The 23,274-nt window shown below is 42.5% G+C and overlaps 1 protein-coding gene across 3 annotated transcripts in view; it reads left to right on the top strand.

The window, feature by feature from the left end:
- The window catches only part of spata5 (spermatogenesis associated 5), a 496,065-nt gene that overhangs the window by 397,660 nt on the left and 75,131 nt on the right, over positions 1-23,274 (top strand). For all 3 annotated transcript variants that reach the window (XM_041196527.1, XM_041196518.1, XM_041196509.1), the window contains one exon: positions 10,324-10,488. In XM_041196527.1, the coding sequence (XP_041052461.1) occupies positions 10,324-10,488 (165 nt within the window). The remainder of the gene's footprint in view (positions 1-10,323; positions 10,489-23,274) is intronic.

Raw genomic sequence — 23,274 nt, 5'->3', positions numbered from 1 at the left:
GTCTTAGACCTTTTCTGTCTTCACTCTGTGTTATACACATACCAAGTGAAACCAAAATCTGCTTTTCTTGCCTGTCCCTGTATCTCTGTAGGTCTCTCTCTGATCCCCTCTTGCTAGGCAACAGCACAGTTTCTTCTAAGTTTTTTTTTGTTTTAACTTCCCCAAACCACTAACCCCCTGGTAAACCATCTCTTCACTTTAAGAGTCATAAAATCTTATTAAAAATGCATGTGTACAAACAGGGTCCCCAGACATGCCGGCTCCATCTCACAAAAACTCGAAACTGGATCCAAACCCTGGTTTCACCTTTCTCAACACACAAGTAAAAAATTAATTAATCTTAAAGCTATATCCTGTTCCTAACACCCACAAATAAAAATATAACTTAGAACTGTCACTAGTTCCTAACACATTGGGCAGAATTTTACACTCGGGGTGCGTGTGCACTCCACATGCCTGAGCGTAAAGTGACACGCAATGACGTCAGGCGTGTGTTCCGACATCATCGCACACTTGCACGACATTTCGTTTGGCGAGCGCGTGCCGGAGTTGACTGTGCGCCTGCCGATAATTGAAAGGCCTATTAAGGCCATCCTTACAGTTGGCCTTTACCTTTTTTTAGGAAACCTCATCCACAAGCAGGGATGAGGTTTCTTAAAGCAAATAAACATTACATAAAAAGTTTATTTTTGAATTAAAAACATGTCCTAGCGCATGTGACAGAGTCACATGAGGGGACATGTTTTTTAAAATTTTTACTGTCTTTATTAATTTTTTTAAAAAGCTCTTCAATCTCCCTGATGCAGTTCCAGGGAGATTGAAGTGCTCTATCATAAATATGCCTGAACTGCGCGCCACGCCCACTCTCCCTGCTCCCCCCAGCCCGCACAGGTAGCACTGAGCGCTGCCGCTCGCGATCGATGCAGGGTGGGCCTTAATTGGCATGCCTCTGTGAAATCATGGTGTGGAGCTGATCGTGGGCGGCAGTCGGCTTCCCGACCACTCCCGCCGAGTCCATCCAACAAGGGAAAAATTATGGCCTTTATTATGTGAGGAATCTTATGCACATATTAACATTTAGAGACCATAGGTCCTTGTGCATTTTCTGATGTGTGAGAAGCTTCAGTTACACATTAAATATGTTCACATCTTTATGAATGTGTGAACAATCCTGACTTCTGTTTCAATCTTTTATTTCCTTCTGTGTTTTTCATACTTTTCTTGTATTCTTTTCGCTCTTTTTCTGTTTATATTTTGACATCTGCATGCATTTCAATTGCTTTTCTTTTAAACCTCTCTCCCCTTGTGTACATAAAGGCTGACCAATATCACCAGCTTGGCTATCAAGGTAGGTGCAGTTAATTGCAGGGCCTTATTTCAAAGCCAAAACTTTGTGTTAGTATACTGTGTAGTAAGTTTTTGTGAGGACATTTTTCAAAAAGTATTTTCAAATCTGATTTTTTTTAAATGAATACACTCATGTTGACTTCACAAACTAGTATTAGTCACAGCTGGCAGATCCAGCCAATCTTTTCCTACAGCTGTTTCAGTTGTGCACTGTTCCTCCCCTCCTCCCCCCCCCCTCCTGCACTACACCAAAATTCAGGTGGAATAAAGTGGTTATAAAAGCGTCCGTCAACACTAGTGTAGCTTGCCAAGCCAAGTATTTGGGTTGGAAGTTATACCTCCCCAACTGCTTCAAAACAGGAAGTAAGTCTGTTAAGTGATGGATAACTCTACTTTGCCTGGAGGAGGAGGAAAAAAAAGGCCCTTTGCTTCTGGGCGCTGAATGAGTTCTGCAGTTGTTCACATTGTAAAAAAATACAGACTTGCACAGAAGGATGGTAACTCCCCTTCAGGAGCTGGTCTAGGCAGATCTCATCCTTGCTGAAAATATTCCAAACCTGCCATCCTGACAGAAACAGCCTGCAGATTTCCAGAGACTCCATGTTGATTAAATACCAGATGTGTCTGACTTAAGGCTTTATTCTATAAAATGCTCATTGCTGCTTATCCCCATTCTGGCAGGATAAACTCTCATTGTTGTGGCATATTCCTAATGAGCACTTGATATGTTCATGGCAGTGCAAATTTGTACATGGCCAGACTGAAATGTGCATGACCGTGCAGATGTGTGCATGACCATGCTGATGTGTTCATGGCCCCACTGATTTGTATAAATATGGTTTTGAACTGTACATTTAATTCCTTTCATGGCCAGATTCAGGTAGCCAACTGTGACTCATTGAAGCTGGTCCAAAATTCAGATTCTTCAGGCAGAACTAATATAAAAAATGTGTTGAAAAATGTTTTATGCAATATATTAAAAAAAAACCTTGACAACCACAACCCCCACCACCCACCCACATTATATAGCTTGTTGCTCCCATTGGCAGTGTTTGTAGAATATTCTCTCTCTTCAGCCATTTATCTTGTTGCGACATTTCAAATACAGCCATGATATTAGATAGAATTTTTGGCATGTCATACTAACCAACACTACATTTAAAATCACATTATTGTCTAATCTTAACTATGTCAGTTCATGTTTGTCAAAGGCGGCAGCCTGAAAAAAAACATTTCAAGAAATTTGGAACAGGCGCTGCTGAGGAACAGAGGATCCTTTTACTCCTATTACAGCAACATGCACTTTTCAAGATCAGATTGAATGCCTGTCTCATTTAATGAATTGAAGTACTTCACGTGATTTATTAAAATTTGCAAACAACCAGGATTTGTATTTAACCCTTCAGTTACTTTGATGTAGGCAAAATTATTTCCCTGTATCTGCTTAAAGACCAATGAAGCCTCATACTGCAGGCTTTTATGGTCTGCACAGCAGTGTAGAGTTGAGATTTTACCACTCATTGGTGTAAAATGGAGGGGAACATTGGAACATTAGACTCGAGTTGTCACAGTGCATGATTTCCTTTTCTCCTCTGCGAAGCACCATTAGATGTCGTTGTACATTGAAGACACTGTATAAGTGCTAGTTGTTTTTATAAAATATGCAGACCATTATATAACAGGATGGAACAGAAAGCTGCATAGCAAAAGTCTTAGGAATTGGATATGATTTTTTATTCTCTGAATCAGTTGTTTTCTTGTCCAAGATTTGTGTAATTAGCCTTAATGAAGTGCCAGACATAGCATTATTGTGCTAACCTTGAGGACCTAACATTTATCCAAGATTATCTAAATGTGACCCTGTTTTAAAGCTTAAGAATAAAAGATTTTAAAACAAATCTTGCAACAGTATTAATCTTCAGCAGTAACACAAATATATTTAATAATATTCTGCTTGCTACCACTGCTCATCATTGTGGCATTTGTGAAGAATGAAAGTCTTAGATATAGAATGTCACAAGCCATTAATGAAGTGCCTCACTTGTCTCGTTCACTCAGTTCTGCAATTAAATTGTGCTGATGTGCTAAAATGTAGATCAGCAAAGAATACAGAGATGCCCAGTGACAAGCAATCATTTGAAGGCTGCAATCACATGGCTGAATTTATTTTTTCTAGTTGATTCCAGTCAACATTTTTATTTCTATACCAATTACACCGATAGCCATTTACATAGCATTTGTAACATTGACACACAAAAAAATTCCCATTAAATATGAAAATTACCCATAGAGTTGCCGGCAGACTGTTTCTATAGTACCATTTCTTCACTAAAATAAAAACAAAATACTGTGGTAGCTGGAAACCTGAAATAAAAACAGAAAATGCTGGAAAAACCCCAGCAGGTCTGGGCAGCGTCTCTCAAGAGAGAAACAGAACTAACGTTTTGAGTCATACAGACTCGAAACATTGGCATTTCCCTCTCCACAGATGCTGCCAGACCTGCTGAGCTTTTCCAGAATTTTCTGTTTTTATTTATATACCATTTCTTCACTTGATCTTTGTTCCATGCATGTTGGCTCATTCTCCTATTCAGTCACATATGCTTGATGTTATCCATCATTGGAAATTTCCTCACATGAGCATCTGCATTGCTTAAGAAGAGACTTATTAAATTTGCTTTTCTTCTCCTGATTTTTCTACCCTTCCACTGAGTTGTTTCTGTTGTGCAGATAACTCTAATTTTTGGCCCCACCATTGTAATTTGTCCCATTTGTACAAACACAACATTCTGCACATGCAGCATCAAATATTTGAATTCTTTCAAGAAGGTGCACATAATTCCAGTGAGTCTTAAGTATGAAAGACAAAATGGAAGGAGCAAGATGGAGCTAGAAAAAAGTTGCTGAGGAAATTAAAGGAAATATGTAAAATGAAAGATGAAAGGAAATAAAAAGTAACAAGTGAAATGAACTGCAACAGAAGCCATTGTGCATCATGTGCATATCCACAGAGGCAGAGGCAAACCAAAATTACCAAGAGCCCTTGTGTTAATGTTAAATTGAATGGTTAAAGAGAAGCATTTTGTTCAGAAACAGCTTTATTTTGGTACTGTTTATGCTAGAGTCTTTTGCTATTTAGTTATTCTAAACATCTGCAATACAAAACTCTAATATCCATCACAATCTAAAGCTGCATTACAATATTTTAAGAAGTTCTCAAGAATTTCTAGAAGTCAAATGACAAATGTCAAATATATTTGCCCCAAAATTACACAAACTATAATCCCTGCATTTACACTGGGATTGCACCCATTGGTGCCCTCTAACACTGCCCCCACTGGAATATATGGGGCAGAAATTTTCGCTCAGTGGGTGGGTGCATGCCCGACCCGCTCGAGTGTGAAATGACACGGGTTGACGTTGGCCGAGTGTGCCGATGTCAACGCGCAGTCACGCGATAGTTCAGTTGGCGGGCATGCGTCGGAGCCAGCAGCATGCCCGCCGACAATTAAAACACCTGTTAAGACTATTAAGTAATCAATTAAGTTAAATTTTTCGTTGCCCTTCCAACCTAATGGTTGGCTGGCAGGCGAAAAAGGCCAAGCAGCATTTGCATTTTTATGGAAACCTCATCCACGGTAAGGATGAGGTTTCCAAAAACAAATAAATTAACGTTTTAAAATTGAATGAATAACATGTCCCTGCTCATGCGACAGAGTCATATGAGGAGGACATGTTTTATTACATTTTTATGTTCTTTATTTATTGTCTTTTTTTAACAATGCTTCATCTCCCTGAAGCAGCTGTGTGCCTCAGTTGATTATGAAGTGCTCATTTGCGTGCATGTGCAAAGTTCGTGCCCGGCCCACTCCCCGCCCCCCCCCCCCCCCCAAAGAGGCAGCGCAGTGCAAAGAAAATAATAATTAAACAGGCTGAATCGAGATGAAAAGGGAAGGTTTCTTATGGAGGATAAAGGCATGCAAAAATACTCACTGAGCAACATGGGGAGGACATTGACTAATGGACAGAAAACAGAATAGTGAATAAGGGATTTTTTCAGACTGAATGAATATTATATAAACATTTGATTTTCCCTCAGGTGCCATTGTATCAAATTTGAAGATGATACAACAATAGAAGGCACAGGTACCTTTGAAGAATACTTGATGACAAAGTTGCTGATAAGGGGCATGAGCTATTTTGAGGGCCAGACTTCATTTCATTATCAACAGGCAAACCATGTGCACTGAAGCAACACTCACTGACAGCTTGCTGATTGGGCAGGGCAGGAAAGCCAGAAGTTCTTATGTGAAGCTATTGTTAAAGACATTATAACAGGGCACTTAGATAAATTCAAGGTAATCAGGCAGAGTCAACATGGCTTTGTGAAAGGGAAATCATGTTTAACCAATTTATTCGGGTTCTTTGAAGAAGTAACAGATGCTGTGGTTAAAGAGGAACTGGTGGATTTACTGTACTTAGATTTTCAGAAGACATTTGATAAGGTGCCTCATCAAGAGTTATTGAGAAAAATAAAAGCTCATGGTGTAGGGGGTGATATATTGGCATGGATAGAAGATTGGCTGGCTAACAGGAAGCAGAGAGTAGGCATAAATGGCAGGATGTGACAAGTGGTGTTCCACAGGGATCAGTGCTGGGGCCTCAACTCTTCACAATTTATATAAATGATTTGGATGAAGGGACCGATGGCATGGTTGCTAAATTTGCTGATGACACCAAGATACGTAGGAAAGTAAGTTCTGAAGAGGACATAAGAAGGCTAAAAAGGATATAATTAGGTTCAGTGAGTGGGCAAAGATCTGGCAAATGGAGTATAATGTAGGAAAATGTGAGGTTGTCCATTTTGGCAGGACGAATAAAAAGAGACATATTATCTAAATGGTGGAAGATTGCAGAGCTCTGAGATGCAGAGGGATCTGGGTGTCCTAGTGTATGAATTGCAAAAGGTTAGTATGCAGGTGCAGCAAGTAATTAGCAAAGCTAACTGAATCCTATTGTTTATTGCAAGGGGAATTGAATACAAGAGGGGAGGTTAGGCTTCAGTTATGCAAGGCATTGGTGAGACCACATTTGGCATAATGTGCACTGTATTAGTCTCCTTATTTAAGGAAAGATGTAAATGCATTGGAAGCGGTTCAGAGAAGGTTTAGTAGATTAATATCTGGAATGGGTGAGTTGCCTTATCAGGAAAGGCAGGACAGGCTAGGCTTGCATCCATGGCAGTTTAAAAGAACAAGAGGTGACTTGGTTGAAGCATGTAAGACCCTGAGGGGACTTGACGGGGTGAATGTAGAAAGGATGTTTCCTCTTGTGGAAGAATCTAGAACTTGGGGTCACTGTTTCAAAATAAGGAGTTGCCCATTTAGGACAGAGTTGAGGAAACAATTTTTCTTTCAGAGGGTTGTGAGACTTTGGAATTCTCTCCCTCAAAAGTTTATTGAGGCAGAATCTTGAATATCTTTAAGGCAGAGGTAGATCAATTCTTGATAAGCAAAGGGGGTGAAAGGTTATTGGGGGTAGGCAAGAATGTAGAGTTGAAGTTAAAATCAGATCAGCCATGATCTTATTGAATGGCAGAACAGGCTCCTGCTCCTAATTCATATGTTCGTATGAGCTGAACCAAAAAGCAGAAACACACCTTTATCTGAGCAATCGGCAGTAGTCCTTTCCTGCAGGCCCCTCCAAGCCCTGCAGACTCCTCCCAATGGTATCTTAACATTGTATTAGCATCCTGTGTATATCGTAGGACCCCAATTTGCTGATTACAAGTAGGTTTTCATCTGAAACAGTGCCACCTCTATCAAGGACCCTAAGATAAATTCCTGTTAGAGAATCAGGAGAACAGGAACGGTGTGATAAATTCAACACTGTAATTTTCAGGGTACTGCTGGCCGAAGGCTCTCAAAATCAAGGCTAGGTGATCTTAATAGATTTGGAAGGCAGATGTTGGGTAAATTTCAACACAGAGAAATGCAAAAAGACACATCTTGGAAGGAGGAATAAGAGACAAAATGTGCATTGGATGGTAAAACAGGATACATCTGTAAAAAGCTGATTGGAGCCCAGATTTTCTGTATAAGAGTTTGAAACAAAAGCATAGAGATAATGCTAAAACTACATAATCTGTTGGCTGGGCCAGAGTTTTGAGTGCTCTAAGAAGATGTCAAGATCATGGGAAAAGAACTGAAGAAAATTCCTAGGACAATACCAGGAAAGTTAAGCTTTTGTTTGAGGAACAAGAGTAACTGATTCTTTTCACTATATTAAGAGGAGACCAGATGTCAATGTTCAAAATTATGAGACCTTCATGAGTTATGCTGGGAAAAGCTCTTTCCATTGGTTTATGCTTATGTAACTGGTGGTGCATAAATATGAGATTATCAAAATAAGAGGTCAGAAGAGACTTTTATGAATATGATTATTAGGGCATGGGCAATGGTGGAAGCAAAATCCATAATCATTTTAGTAAGGAAAGTTGAGAAACATTCAAAACGAAAATACTAATAGGTGTGGGGAAAGGACAGGGAAATGGGATTAAGTGAAGAGAGTCAGCACTGGTGTGATGGGCCAAATGATCTTCCATGATGTAAAATTCTATCTGAATCTTGTCAATGAATGTCAACAATTATCCAAAATACTTAAGTTATGTTTGTCAGATCTTGCACCCTGTTTTTAGAGTCACCGGTCTTGCTGTGGGCACATCCTTGGAGCCAATGAAAGAGATTCTTGGATATTACTCTTAGATAATTATGAAGCTGTATAAATAGGCTAGAAAATGCCTGGAGAAGGCACAACAAGCAATGTTAGAATGCCCACTTTATTATTCTCCAATAGAAAGCATTTCCAATAGTGGAATGAACTGGGTTTTCCCCACTGATAATTTTGTTTGTAAAGCAGATGATGGAACTCATTGTACTAAAATAAAGTTTTCTGTTTGTTGAAATGAAGCTTTAATGGGACACCACTTGCCTCTGTCAGGCCTATTTTGCCATCAGTTTACATTTTACTGTAACAGAGCTAAAATATTATTGCCTTGTTTTCTCTGCTCTAGATGCCACAACTTCCAATTCTATGACATATTCCATGATTCTATATAAATACAAAAGAATGGAAAATATAACAAGTTTACAAAAAGAAATATCAGTTTTCCTGCTTCAATTCTATTCACTGCCCTTAAGAAACTGAATAAGACAAATTCACAGCAATTTGCAAAGATAGAAAAAGTCAACATTGCAATGTGATGAAGCTGTGTTCTAAGTAACAGATCACACTGAACTGTGAGAACAACATTCTTTGTTGACATATTTTGCAGAAACATGAAGGTGCCTTTGGAAGCATGTATTTAAAGCTAAAATTATTAGAGGTGAAGCTGTAGGCCCCTCAAAGCGAAGGGGAAGCCCTCTGGGTGCATTGTTTGGACTGCAGGTGCAGCCTTTCCTGCAGCTGACCTTCCCTGTAGGGCATGGAGCCTCTGTCACTGTTAGCCCTCGGACGTACCAAAGGGCAACCTCTCCAATTGACCTGGCAGGCACCTCATGCAGCGGGGGACCACTCCACTGCCGCCAAAACACTGGTATGCTCACAAAATCAGACTTAATTGGGTTCATAATCTGCTAAAAACAAAAAACTGCAGACGCTGGAAATCCAAAACAAAAACAGAATTACCTGGAAAAACTCAGCAGGTCTGGCAGCATCGGCGGAGAAGAAAAGAGTTGATATTTTGAGTCCTCATGACCCTTCAACAGAACTGAGTGAATCTAAGGAGAGGGGTGAAATATAAGCTGGTTTAAGATTGTGGGGGGTGGTTGGGTGGAGGGAGAGAAGTGGGGGGGGTGGTGTGGTTGCAGGGACAAGCAAGCAGTGATAGCATATAATCAAAAGATGTCACAGACAAAAGAACAAAAAAACACAGAGGCGTTGAAGGTGGTGATATTAACTAAACGAATGTGCTAATCAAGAATGGATGGTCACCACCTTCAACGCCTGTGTTCTTTTGTTCTTTTGTCTGTGACATCTTTTGATTATTTGCTCCTATCACTGCTTGCTTGTCCCTACAACCACACCACCCCCCCCAACTTCTCTCCCCCCACCCAGCACCCCCCCACCCCCCCACCACATTAAACCAGCTTATATTTCACCCCTCTCCTTAGATTCACTCAGTTCTGTTGAAGGGTCATGAGGACTCGAAACGTCAACTCATAATCTGCTAAATTAGCTGCCCACCTTCGTGGTGCGGGCAATCAGCCCAGGTTCCCACCTGTCCATGAAAACTTCCTTGGCAGTGGAAGCATTCAGAAGTATTTGACTGTCCTCATACACAACATGTTTACGAAGCCTCCCACCCAACTCACCTGACTCATTGCTCCCTCCCCCTGCCATCTCCCCCTTTACCTATTGTGAACCCAACAAAAAAGTGTTTTCCCATCGACATAATTTGCACTGCGCATGCTTCGTCAGTCTCAATGTGAAGGAATTAGCTATTTAGGACTGAGATGAGGAAATTGTATTCATTCAGAGGGTCGTAAATCTTGGATTTCTCTATCTCAGAGAGCTGTGGTGCTAGGTCATTGAGTATATTCAAGGCTGAGATAGATATGTTTTTGGACTCTGAACGAATCAAGGGACTTCCTGAGGGGAAGTCGAATTGAAGTCAAAGATCAGTCATGATCTTATTGAATGGTGAACCAGGCTCGAGAGACCATATGGCTTATTTCTGCCCCTATTTCTTATGTTCTTAATACAAATTGGATGTTTGTTTTAGGCTTCAGAGTTAAAGAGCTGCTCTGTGATTGGCAGTTATGTGTATGATAGCCAGTTATTTTGTAATGAAGTGTCACAATTCAAAGGATATTTAGCTGCTTGGTACTGTTTATTAGATTGTGTTAGCAGAAGAGATTTGTCTGGAGTACTGTGCATGAATGTTAAGAGAATGAAAGGTTTTCTAATTTGTTGCAGGCTTTGATGCGCCCAGGAAGGATTGATCGCATTATATATGTACCACTGCCAGATGCAGCCACTCGGGCAGAGATCTTCAAATTGCAGTTTCGTTCCATGCCAATCAGTGATGACGTCAGTTTGGATTACCTGATAGCCAGGACACATAAGTATTCTGGAGCTGAGGTAAGCACCGCTGCCTGAGAATGTGGTGGAGGCACATTCAATCAGGGCTTTCAAAGAGAATTGGATTGACGCTTGAAGAGAAAAAATTGCAGGACTACAGTTGGGGGTGCGGGGTGGGGTGGGGGGGGGGGGAGGCGGGAGTGGAACCAGCTGATATGCTCTTACTGAGAGCTGGCATGGAAATGACAGGCTGAATGGCTTCCTTCTGTGCTGTACCCATTCTATGACTAGGAACTGTAAATTCAGGGGTTTTTCAAATCAGGACTTCTTAAATCTATTCGGGTTGTGATGAATTGCATGGAGGTCTCTTCCCTCTTTCAGCTCTTAAATGTGCTTAGTAAAATGAATATAGACAGTTAAGATCAAATTCCCAGTGAACATGAGTCCACAAACACAGAATTGCTGTCATTTAATTTAATTGGCAGTCATTTGGCAATTTCACTCAGTAAAGTTGTGAAGATGGATAGCATGAGATGGTGACCTGTCATACTGGTGCACCAGATGGTATTATTTTGAAGTTGTCAAGAAGGGTTATTGCTTGGGTAATATGAAAAGACAGGAGCTGTACATTGTGTCTGACCCAGGCTGTAAACTTGGCATCAGTATGCCAGTACTGTTACTGGATATATGCCATCTCTCCTCTTAATTAGTCTGTGCATAAGTTAGGACAGAGCCAGTCAACACAATTTTCCACTGTATTCTGATGCTATTTGTACCATTTTCCGAGATAACCCACCAAGCTCAATTGAAATGTATTGTGTGATGGTCACCTGTTTCTTTTTACTTTGAGCCTTGTTGGTTGCTGGATTCTTACAAAAGCGACCTTCAGATCTATTCATCCTTGGAACTGTAAGCAATAACTACTTTCTCCACGCAGATACACATACAACAGTTAGTCTGAATCTACTTAGACATAGAGACACAGTGGGTGTTTGAAACTGTATCCAAAGGAACTGAAATGAAATGGCAGCTTGACATGTTAGCACATGTGTTCAACAGTCACTTGGTACATCCTTGTTTGGGGCAGTTGTTTAACAAAAACACTGATAAAATTGAACGGAGTTGCAATGAATTTAATCCAGTCTGAATCTATGGCTGCTGCATACAGGGTAATAAAATTCTGGCAGATAAGAGTTTTAGGAGTAAAAGGTGACTAAATAGGCGTAGTGAGAGTGAGAGAGGATAGCTAGCTTTAAGTTACAGCAGAACAGGCCTGTAATCAGAAAAGTCCACAGGAACGGATATTTCTTGTCACAATTTTAATCACAGCTGTTGAAAGTTATACTGCATGCAGCCAAATTGTTCTGGTCATTTCTTTGCAGTGTTTCAGCTGAGCGCCCACAGAAGTATTTGGGTCATGCTTAAAATAACTCTTTCTGGTGTAAAAATGAAATTCTCAGCAAGTACTTTGCTGTAATGAATTTAAACCATATTGCACAGGATGGTAAAATGGGAGTCTCGCCATTAAATAAAAACAGATCCTAACTATTACCATCAGCCTGAAACAAAAGCAAAATACTGCAGTTGCTGGAAACCTGAAATAACAGAAGATGCTGGATTCATTTTAGCCAGTCAAGCCACATTTGTGGAGAAAGAAATAGAGATTAATATTTCAGGTTGATGACCTTTCATTAGAATTCTTGAACATCGTTCCCCTTTCTGTGGTCTATTTGATTTTCTTTTGGTTGTTCTTTGTCCAAACTGAGAATGTTGATTACCTGAATGGTGCAATATGGGTGAAAGGAGTTACTGATCTCAACAGCATTATGGATTTCAGTTAACCTGATCAGAGGTACATGAGGCCATTCGCCAGCTTTCTTCAGTGAATGTACCACTGAATGTAAAAACAAAAAAACTGCGGATGCTGGAAATCCAAAACAAAAACAGAATTACCTGGAAAAACTCAACTCTTTTCTTCTCCGCCGATGCTGCCAGACCTGCTGAGTTTTTCCAGGTAATTCTGTTTTTGTTTTGTACCACTGAATGTGTCTGATTGTCTGCTGTCACGTGGTTAGGCTTGGTAGCTCATTTAAAGCGACCCACTCAGGTCATCGGTTTAGACCAAGGCATTTCAAAAATTACCAAAGAATATTAAAAGTCAATCATGCTTCTTTCTAATTTTTTTTTAAATGGAAAGAAATTGATCCAAGCAAATTGCCCATTGCAATCAAGCATTCAAATATCAATTAGGATGGAAGTCAGGCAGGGTTATTTTCATCAAAAGGTAAGAGAATGGTAAAATATCTTGTCAGGGAAGAAAGATGGCTTCAAGAGATAATTAGATTTATTCCTTAAGAAAGATGGGAACAAGGGAAATAGTGAGAGGAGAAGCTATGTGAGTGTTGATACCACCTTGTTCAGCCTATCAACCATAAAAAGTTCATTTTTTCAGGGATGCTGACAGTGCAAAGAGAATAGTTAATCATTTTTAAATCAAAATACAGAGGTCTGCAACTTCTTCTCACAAAAAAAAACAAGTGTATCCTTGTTCAGGCTTGCTTTACGCTTTGAATAATTTCATTGTAATATTCTGCTGTGTTGGTGTTATGGGATGACCCACACTTTGGACATTCCATTACATCAGTACTTCACCCCAGAAAGTGTATTCCTTTGATGCTCCATGCTTTTTTTCCTATTCCTTTTTTTCCAAAAAACTTTGTACCCTGTCATAAATTACATGTATGCTGGTGGACAGGCAAAAAAAAATCAAAAATGCATACTCTCACCTTAGAATATCATCTTTCCATTTGAAAATTAGCAATAGAAGTACTGAAGACATGTGAGAAAAAAACTTCTGGCAGGAGGAAGAAAATAAGCTATCTTCATAAAAGATCCTTGCAAGGATCTTTTATGCAGATAGTTTGTTTTCTAGATGGGAGAAGGAAGAAAATAATGTTCTGAGTGCTTTCTGCTTTATGGGCTCTGGTGTAGATTGTACAAAGATATGACTCCTGGGGTCATCTGGAAATTATGGGTTTTTGCCAATCACAGAAGTCAAGGTGATTGACTTAACACCATAGCTGTATGTTTGATGTGCTGCTGATAGTTTACCTTTATCTGTCTTTGGCAGCAGGACAGGCTTTGCTGAAAGTAGCACAGAGTGTTCTTTCTAAGATCAAGACATTGTTTATTTCTTTTTTGACATTTCACCGCCATTACAAAGTACCTTTGTGTTTTGACCTTCACAGCAACTGGTTCGTACGGTTAATGAATTACATTTATTTATACCATACCTTGGCAAATATTGGCTGAATTACATTGTACTTCTTTTCAACCATAAATACTACACAACAAAAGTTGATTTGTTTATTGATAATCCATTTGGCACCCTGAGTAGGTGTGAAATTCGGGCAAGGTCCTGACATTTCTCAACTTAGTGAGTAACTTTTTAGGCGGAGTGGTTGAGGAAAGTTGTGATTATAGATACAAGGCTTTACAAAACAGACATTTTTTTGGTTTCTGCAAGTAGATTTATCTAGGGGATAAAGACATATGCTTTTCACACTAGTGAGCCTATCAGCAACAAACATGAAAGAGAATCAGGCTGTGGTTGGAGGAGCAGCGAACACTGGCAGCTGCAGATTTGTGCAGATAGAGAGAGAGATCATGAGGCATGCGGGGACACACTCTCCCCGTTCTCACCACATTCCCCACTCTCTCCCCGCTTCCCCCAGGCTCTCACCACTTCCCCAAAGTTCTCCCCACTTCACCAGGGCTCTCTCCACTTCCCCCCCGGCTCTCGCCACTTTCCCAGACTCTCGCCACTTCCCCTGGCCTCTCCCCACTTTCCTTGGGCTCCCGCGCTCTCCTCACTTTCCCCACTTTCCCCCTCACTCTCCCCACTTTCCCCCTCACTCTCCCCACTTTCCCCCGCACTCTCCCCACTTTCCCCCACGCTCTCCCCACTTCCCCCAGCTCATGGCACATTCCCACGGCCCTCGTACTGCACCCATGTTCAGGCGCCACTAGACCTCAGGCCTCGCTCCAGGCCTCTTCTCCTCTCATCGCACCCCCTCCCGTATCGATTTAATGAGTGAGGATGGGTGGGTTAGTGATGGTGTGGGTGTTAGTGAAGGTGGGTGGATGAGGGAGGGAGGGAGGGAGGGTGGGTGGATGGTTTGCCCACAGACGATGTCCCTGAATCGTACAACACGTGGATTTTCAACTAGGGGCAGGTTTTTCTGGTCGGCAAGTGGAGGCAAGGCCCGCTTGCTGACACATAAAATGGCACAGGGAAATGTTGGGCGTGCATCCTGAGGTCACTCCACGTCATTTAGATTTTCAGTTCGGCCAAATTGGCTGCGCCCACCGACCTGTCAATGGCTTATTAAGGCCATTAAAAAACTAATTAACCTGATTGATGGACCTGCCCATCTTAAGGTTCGCAGGCAGTCCGGGAGCCCAGGTGGTTTTGGAAAAAGCATGAAACCTCATCCACGGTCAGGATGAGGTTTCATGAGGGCTTTTACATTTTTATGACATGTTTAAATAAAAACTATGGACATGTCCCACCTCATATGACAGTGTCACATGAGGGGACATGGCAGGGAAATTTTTTTATTACTCTTATGTCAGCTTTTGAATCGGTACCAATCACCCTAAGGCAGCACTTTGCCTCAGGGAGATCGGTGCGCTCTTTCGCATGCATGCGTGAAACAGCGCACTCCTGGCTGAGGGAATCGCCTGCTCCTGCATAGGGAGCACGTAGCACTTCCTGGCGGACGTTACGCTGGGCGTGCCTTAATTGGCCCGCCCACGTAAAATGGCGGCACACCCCCGACCATGGTCGCCGATTGGAGGCACGCCCGCCTGTGCCCACTCCCACACTTACCCCCCAACGTGGGAGGAAATGTTGCCCTAGGGCTCTGTTACAACACGATCCAATTTGTCTTAGCAAAGCTGGAGAGTTGAACACTCATCCATTTGGATTACTGACATCGCTTTTACTGTAAACATCCAATCCAGATACCTGTCTGACCTAATGTTTACTGTTATCACCCATCCAAATACAGGACTGACCATTCTTATCATGTTTATTATCGGTGTGTGTTTGTGTGTATCTGAGAGAGAGGTGAGTGTGGGAGTGTGAGAGGTGTGTGTGTGAGAGAGAGGGGAGAGTGTGTGCCTGGCTCAGTCCCAATCTCAAGGTTCTCATTCACCCTCACCCCACATACCATCACTCACTGGGGGATTTCAACTTCCCCAACATTTACTGGGTTAGTCATAGCGTGATAGGTTAAGAGGGAGCAGAATTCTTAAAATGCATCCAGGACAGCTTTTCAAGCTGTAGAAGGTCCTACAAGAGAGGGAGCAGTCCTGGTCTTAATTTTAGGGAATGAAGCCAGTCAAGTGGTAGAGGTATCAGTGGGGGAGCATTTTGCAGATAGTGATCATAACTCCGTTAGATTCAAGGTTGTTATGGAAAAGAACAAGGATGGGCCAGAAATCAGTGTTCTAAATTGGGGGAAGGCCGATTTTAATAAGATTAGATATAATTTGGGCAGCATGGGCTGGGAACAGCTACTTTTAGGTAAATCTGCATCAGAGCAGTGGGACTCATTCAAGAAGGAAATAGGGAGAGTACAGGGCCATCATATTCCAGTAAAGATAAAGGGTGGGACTCACAAATCCAGAGAACCTTGGATGCCGAGGGATATACCGGATTGGATAAAGAGAAAAAGAGAGGCTATGGCAGATACTGAGGGCTTAAAACAGTGCAAGCCCTAGAGGAGTATAGAATGTGGAGGGGGGAAGTTAAAAAGAAAATTAGGAGAGCAAAAAGGAGGCATGAAAAAACATTGGCAGGTAAAATAAAGGAAAATCCAAAGTTATTTTACAAGTACATTTAGAGTAAGAAGATAACTAGGGAAAGAATAGGGCCCATTAAGGACCATAGTGGTAATTTGACTGTAGAGCTAGATGATGTAGGTAGGGTTCTAAATTAATACTTTGTGTTGGTGTTCACAAGTGAGAGGGACGACATGGGTATGGAAATCAGGCAGAAGGACTGTGATATAATTAAAGAAATTAGCATAGAAAGGCAGGAGGTTCTAAATGGTCTGGCAGGCTTAAAATTAGATACATTTCCAGGCTCGGATGAAATGTTTCCCAGGCTGTTGACTGAGGCAAGGGAGGAGATAGCAGGGGCGCTGGCAATAATTTTCAATACCTCTCTGGCCACAGGAGAAGTGCCAGAGGACTGGAGGACAGCCAATGTGGTACCGTTATTCAAGAAGGGAGGAAGGGATAAACCAGGGAACTATAGGCCAGTTAGTCTAACCTCAGTGCTGGGGAAACTATTGGAAGCAATTCTGAGGGACAGGAATTAATCTACACTTGGAGAGGCAGGAATTACTCAAGGACAGTCAGTATAGTTTTGTTAAGGGGAGGTCACATCTGACCAATTTGATTGAATTTTTCGAAGAGGTGACCAGGTTTGTAGTTGAGGGCAGTGCATTTGACATAGTCTTCTTGGACTTCAGCAAGGCTTTTGTTAAGGTCCATCATGGGAGACTGATAATGAAGGTAAGAGCCCATGGAATCCAAAGCAAATTGGATTCAGAATTGGCCTAGCTGACAAACCTCAGCGAAGCGGCTAAGTTGGGGGTTGGGGGACTGGTTCAAGAGACAAGGGGATAGAGTTAAAGGGGGTTATGACCTTGTGGGGAGGTCCTTCTTGTTCGACAGCAGCCCACACTGTCAAAGCTGGGCCTTCCCCTGCTGCAGTTAAAATAGAGGAAGTGGCAGAATGAGGCACTTAAGTGGCCATTAATTGACCATTTAAGAGCTTCAGTAAGCCTGTGGGCAGCTGCTTGACACCTTTTCCATCCCCGTAAAATGGGAGACTGTTCTAGGTGGACAGGAAGGCAGTGGGAAGGCCAGACACTCTATTTTATGAGCCCCCACTCCACATATGCCAGTGGGAGGCCATAAAGTTCAGCCCCATATTACTATTCGAAGAAAAAGAGGGAGTTCTCCAAGCTTCCTGGCCAACATTCCTCCCTCAGTGAACACCACAAAAAATAGACTAACTGGTCTTTCATCCCAATGTTGTTTGTTGGAGATGGTTGCCTGCACATTGGCAATACAGGAGTGGCTGGACTTCCATGATCAGACCAGCATTTATGAGTTGGAGAAATGCCTTTTTAGGACTTGTGTTCAAGTATAATCATGTAGTATTTTTTGGTACTTTATCATGACATATAGCTAAAAGTGTGGTTTATGCTTACCCATAAATTAAAACCTAAAAATGATTGTGAGTAATGTTATCATAGGAACCCTTTACACATGTATATCAAATTCTTTACATTGAATCATAAAATGATACAGCACAGAAGGAGGTCATTTGGCCCATTGATTCTCTGAATGCTGTATCCAATTAGTACCACTCCCCTTTTCTTTCCTCATTTCCCTGCAAATTGTTCCGGATCAATTTATTCAATTCCTTCTTGACGTTGCCATTAAATTTGCTTCCACCAAAGCTTTCAGACAGTGCAGTGTAGATCATTGAAGCAGTCTATGTCCAAATACAGCAAGGCCTGGACAATATCCAGGCTTGGGCTGACAGGTGGAAGTAACATTTGCACCACAAAAGTGCCAGGTAATGACCATCTCCAAGAAGAGAGAAACTAACCATCGTCCCTTGACATTAAATGGCATTACCATCACTGAATCCCCCAGTAACAACATCCTGGGACTTATCATTGACCAGAAACTGAACTGGACTAGCCACATAAATACTGTGGCAACAAAAGCAGGTCAGAGGCTAGGAATCCTGCAGTGAGTAACTCACCTCCTGACTCCCAAAGCCTGACCGCCACCTACAAGGCACAAGTCTGGAGTGTGATGGAATACTCTCCATTTGCCTGGGTGAGTGCAGTTCCCACAACACTCAAGAAGCTTGACACGATCCAGGACAAAGCACCCCTTCCACAAACATTTACTCCCTCCACCACCGACGAACAGTGGCAGCAGTGTGTACCATCTACAAGGTGCACCGCTGAAACTCACCAAGGCTTCTTAGGCAGCACCTTTCAAATCCACGACCACTACCATCTAGAAGGACAGGGGTAGCAGATACATGGCAACACCACCACCTAGAAGTTCCCCTCCAAGCCACTCACCATCCTGACTTGGAAATATATCACTGTTCTTTCACTATCACGGGGTCAAAATCCTGGAACCCCCTTCCTCCATACCTACACCACAGGGACTGCAGCAGTTCAAAAAGGCAGCTCACCATCACCTTCTCAAGGGCAGTTAGAGATGGGCAATAAATGCTGGCTTAGCCAGTGACACCCACATCCCGTAAATGAATTTAAACAAAACATGTCACTCTTTTTTTTTCCATGTCGTCTCTGGTTCTTTTGTCAATTACTTTAAATTTGTGTCATCTGTCTAATGACCCTTCTGACACTAGAAGCTAGAACTTACTTACTCTATCAGAACTCTATTATTTTCATTTCCCCTTAAAACTTCTGTGCTCAAAAGGGAACAACCCTAGCTTCCCCAGTCTCTCAAATCAACTAAGCTCTTTCATTCCTGGTACCATTCTAGTAAATTTCCTTTGCACCTCCACACCACCAAACCAAGACCTGGACATTCTTCCAAAGGTGCGCTGCTCAGAATTGGCCACAATTCACCAGCTGTGCCCTAACCAGTGTTTAATAAAGACATAGCATTGCTTCCATGCTTTATATTCTATACTTTTATTTATAAAGTCAAGGATACCCTATTAATGACATCTCAACTTGTCCTGTACCTTCAAAAATTTGTATGCATACACCCCCAGGTGTCACTCTTCCTGTACCTCCTTTAAGATTACACCAGGGGCAGAATTCCCAATCGGCGCCTCCAGTCGGGGGCATACCACCATTTTATGTGGGCGGGTCAAGTAAGGACTGCCCAGTGTGGAGTCCACCCTGAAGCGTTGTGCGCTCCCTGTGCGGATGTAGGGGGGGATTCCCTGAGCAGGTCTGCGTGCTCTTTTGCGCATGAGCAAAAGAGCCTACAGATCTCCCTGAGGCAAAGTGCTACCTCAGGGAAGTTGCTTCAACTTTAAAAACTGTGCTGAATGGAGAAGAAAAAAATTATTGACATGTTCCCTCATGTGACACTGGGCACCCGGCCTGCCCACCAACCATAAGGTTGGACGGGCAGCCATGACAACGACCTCTATTAGATAATTAAGAGGCCTGAATAGGCCTTTGACAGCTCGGCGAGCGTGCAGCTGATTTGGCTGCTCGCCCGCTGAACTGAAAATCTAAATGACGCGGGGTGACATCTGGACGCATGCTCAACATCACCCCACGTCATTTTACACATCGGTGTGCGGGTTCCGCCCCTGCACGCTGACCAGGAAATTCTGCCCCAGGAGTTTATTTTGCCGCTCCTCATTTGCCTTACCAAAACGAATCACTTCATATTTCACTAAATTAAATTTTATCTGCCATAATTCTGCCAGATAAAGACCTCTGTAGCTGCTTTAAGAACTTCATTGAGGTTATTTCGATGATCAGCTAAGAAATCTTGATAATTCTTTTTATTTAGTTCACAAATTTCACTGATCTCTCCTTGCCTTTCCTTATCTCACTGAACTTGAGATTTTTCCAGTTCAGCTCTGGCAGCTGTTGCCGCTTCTTTCAGAAGTTCTCATTCAAGAACAAATATTTTTTCCTGCAGCTGTGAAGTGTTAACACTAGGCCCAGCTTTCTCAACTTCTTTCAAAGCATATTTCTTCCATTTTTTTTTGTCATTGGCTTTAAATACAGTTGCTATCTGCTTTGCTACATCTTATTCATCTTTGTCTTACATTTTAGTTCAGGTTTTAAAGTCTTTCCAAACGCCATTACCTCTTCCTCTTTAGCTTGATGCTCCAATGTCAATTTTAAGCTAGCAAGTCATGTTTCTAACTCTACTGTCACATCCTTCAGGCCGACCAGTTTCTCTCCACCACCACAGAACTGTCCCTCTGCTAAAAAACTGAACCTCTCAAGAGCCTGCTTGTTCTAACCAGTGGCTGAAATTTGACCTCTCAGCCTGGTGTTTGATTATTTTCCCAATCAGCTTCCGTTTCCCTATCAACCTAAACTATAGGCTGATTTCTCAGAAGTCTGATGTCACAACCAGGAAACTAATTAGCTAGCCGCTCCCAGAAACCTTGGACCTGTTTCGGTTTCAGTTAGGAAGTGTCCAAAAAATACAGGCTTTGAAACCTCGGTCAGTGCAGACAAAGCTTTCAACTAGCGATTTCATTACACACTTCAAGGAAGAATTCAATCAAGCTAGTCAAAAGTGATTTTCCTTTAAGAAATCCATGCTGGTTTTCATTTATTAACCCATATTTTTCTGAGTGAATAACTTTTTTGTAAGCTTTCTAAATGTTTTCTAAGTAAATGATTTTCTAATTAATTTTGTCTCAAATTATTGTCTTTAAAAGTTTCCCTGTTAGGTGGTCTGGCATGAAATTGCCAGATTTATTCCCGCTCCCTTTTTTAAAATAGGGCTGTAACATTTGCAATAATTCAGTCCTCTATCACCACGGCCATATTCTAAAGGCCAGCATTTATTGCCCATCCGTAATTGCCCTTGAGAAGTTATTGTGAGTTGTCTTCTTGAATTGCTGCAATTCATTTGTTGGAAGAACACCCAGAAATAAGCCAGCCAGGTTCCTTAAGTTAACAAGTAAAGAGTTGTAATGCTAAAACTCACTCAGGTAAAGATGCAGAAACTATTAACAAAAAGTTTGAAATGTACAAATATGTACAACCACCCGCTAATGCAAAAACAACACACACACAAATGCCCGCCCCATAGTCTCCACCAAGCATGCAAAAAAGAAATGAAACTCCGCAGACTTTCAGATCTTAAAAAACTTGGCTAAGTCAAAAGTAAAGTTAGAAACAAAATTCACTGATTGTCCAGATGCTTATTTACAACTGAAGGGTCACTTTCCATATTAGTTGCTGGTACTTGAGTTTCTCACTAGAGCAGTTGTGGCTAGTTGATTCTCTTTTCTCTTGGAGACTGTGGTTTTGATTCAGAATCCTCCTTGAAGAACTTGGTTTGCAGCAGTGAGGTCTTCTGGTGGGTTTTCAAATTGTTTTCAAACAGCTCACCTTTGATGAAAGCAGTTTCAGAGAAAGAGAGAGCAGGTAAGGCTGTTGCCCTTCTATCTCTGTGACAGTCTTTCTCTGACTCTTAGTTCAAAATCTAGTATCTTTTTACACCCAAACACTGGGTCACATGACCTCTCTGTGGTTTCAATCTGGGCTTATCTTCCGGAATTTTCCATTTATGGGACTAATTGCAGTGGCAGACAGTTTTGGCAGCGCCTACACTGCTGGCTGGAAAAGCGGGAACTCACGCCCGATTCCGCGCTTGGAAGCTCATTAATTATGCACAGGTGAGTATTGGTCCGAACCACCTGGTGGGTTGAGAGCTGATTCATCCACCCATCATCAGCTGGCAGCGTCGAAAGTCCAGGTGCCACGTTTAAAGGCCATAACACACAATCTCACTTTCTCCAGCCCACCTGTCTTCAGGACATGTACAGATTTGTCTTCCAACCACAAGAAGAAAGCCAAAAGCCTCAAAAAGAAGGCAACACCCTGCTGCACCCTCTAGGCCATGATCTGAGGAGTGCATCCAGGAATCACACCAGCTCACTTCTCCAGCCTGGGAGGCCGTCGCAGAACAGGTCAGCATGGCTGGCAACTGCGCCCGAAATGCCTTCCAGTGCTAGAAGAGGATGAATGATCTCATCAGCTTCAGCAGGGTAAGTCATCCTTCAACTCCCTCCAATCTCAAACTCTCAGCATGGCAGCATGCACTCAAACAGCTACTCTCTTCAGGGATCTCACAAAACCATTAGTGGGGAACACATATCAACACTCATTCTCTCACTGAGACTTTCACATCACCACCATCCCATCTATCATGTTACTCACACTCCATCCTCTGGCCTTTCTGAGAGGTTCTCACCACCCACAGGCACACAGGAGACATGCATCTCACCCAACCTCTGCACCATCCCTTCTCATCACATGCCTTTCATTCTTCTTCATACAGGCCGAGCTGGTGCACAACAGGTGCAAAAGATCGCAGACCAGGGTAGGGATGGCCGACATCATCACCCTCACTGAGTTCGAGCAGGCTGCAGCCAAGCTAGCTGGGGAAGACAGGGATCGCTCCTGTGGGGAAGAGGAGTAAAGATCACAGCTCCATCACTTCACCAAATCCTGGCAATTACAGTGATTCACATACAGTCTTGTTCATGCTCATTAACTGAAAATCTATTTTCTATTTTCCAGGCATCAGCGGATTGCGGCCCACAAGCCAGTTGAGGACTCGTCTGAGCCCCCAAACCATGTTTGAAGAGCAAGCTCTGGAAGGACCGTCACGATGCTCACATGCACTCTCTACCAGCCCAGAGAGACACACGTCGGTGGGTACAGCTGTAGATGGGGCTCGGGCTCGGGCTCACTTTCTGGGGAATACCTCACTGACACATTACCGCAGCAGCTGGAGGCAGGGACAGCCCAGATCTCCAGCACTTGGAGAGCTTCTGGAGACCAGCCACCCGCTGAGTCCGAGACAGATTATGTGCCTCTGGAATGGCCGCCAACTCAATGCTGGAGATGCAGTGACAGGCGACGGAACATCAGGCAGAGATTCGACAGTCACTCAGCAGACAAGAGCGATTGATGGAGGAGTCTGACTGCATTCTGTCTGATGTCATGGCTCTGACATGCGAGCTCCTCGAGGTCACCGTGGGAGGGCTGGCGA

The sequence above is a fragment of the Carcharodon carcharias genome, chromosome 1, assembly GCF_017639515.1.
Source record: "Carcharodon carcharias isolate sCarCar2 chromosome 1, sCarCar2.pri, whole genome shotgun sequence".
In the NCBI taxonomy this organism is placed as follows: domain Eukaryota; kingdom Metazoa; phylum Chordata; class Chondrichthyes; order Lamniformes; family Lamnidae; genus Carcharodon; species Carcharodon carcharias.
Note: the sequence above shows the minus strand (reverse complement) of the source record. Positions and strands in the feature narration are given on the sequence as shown.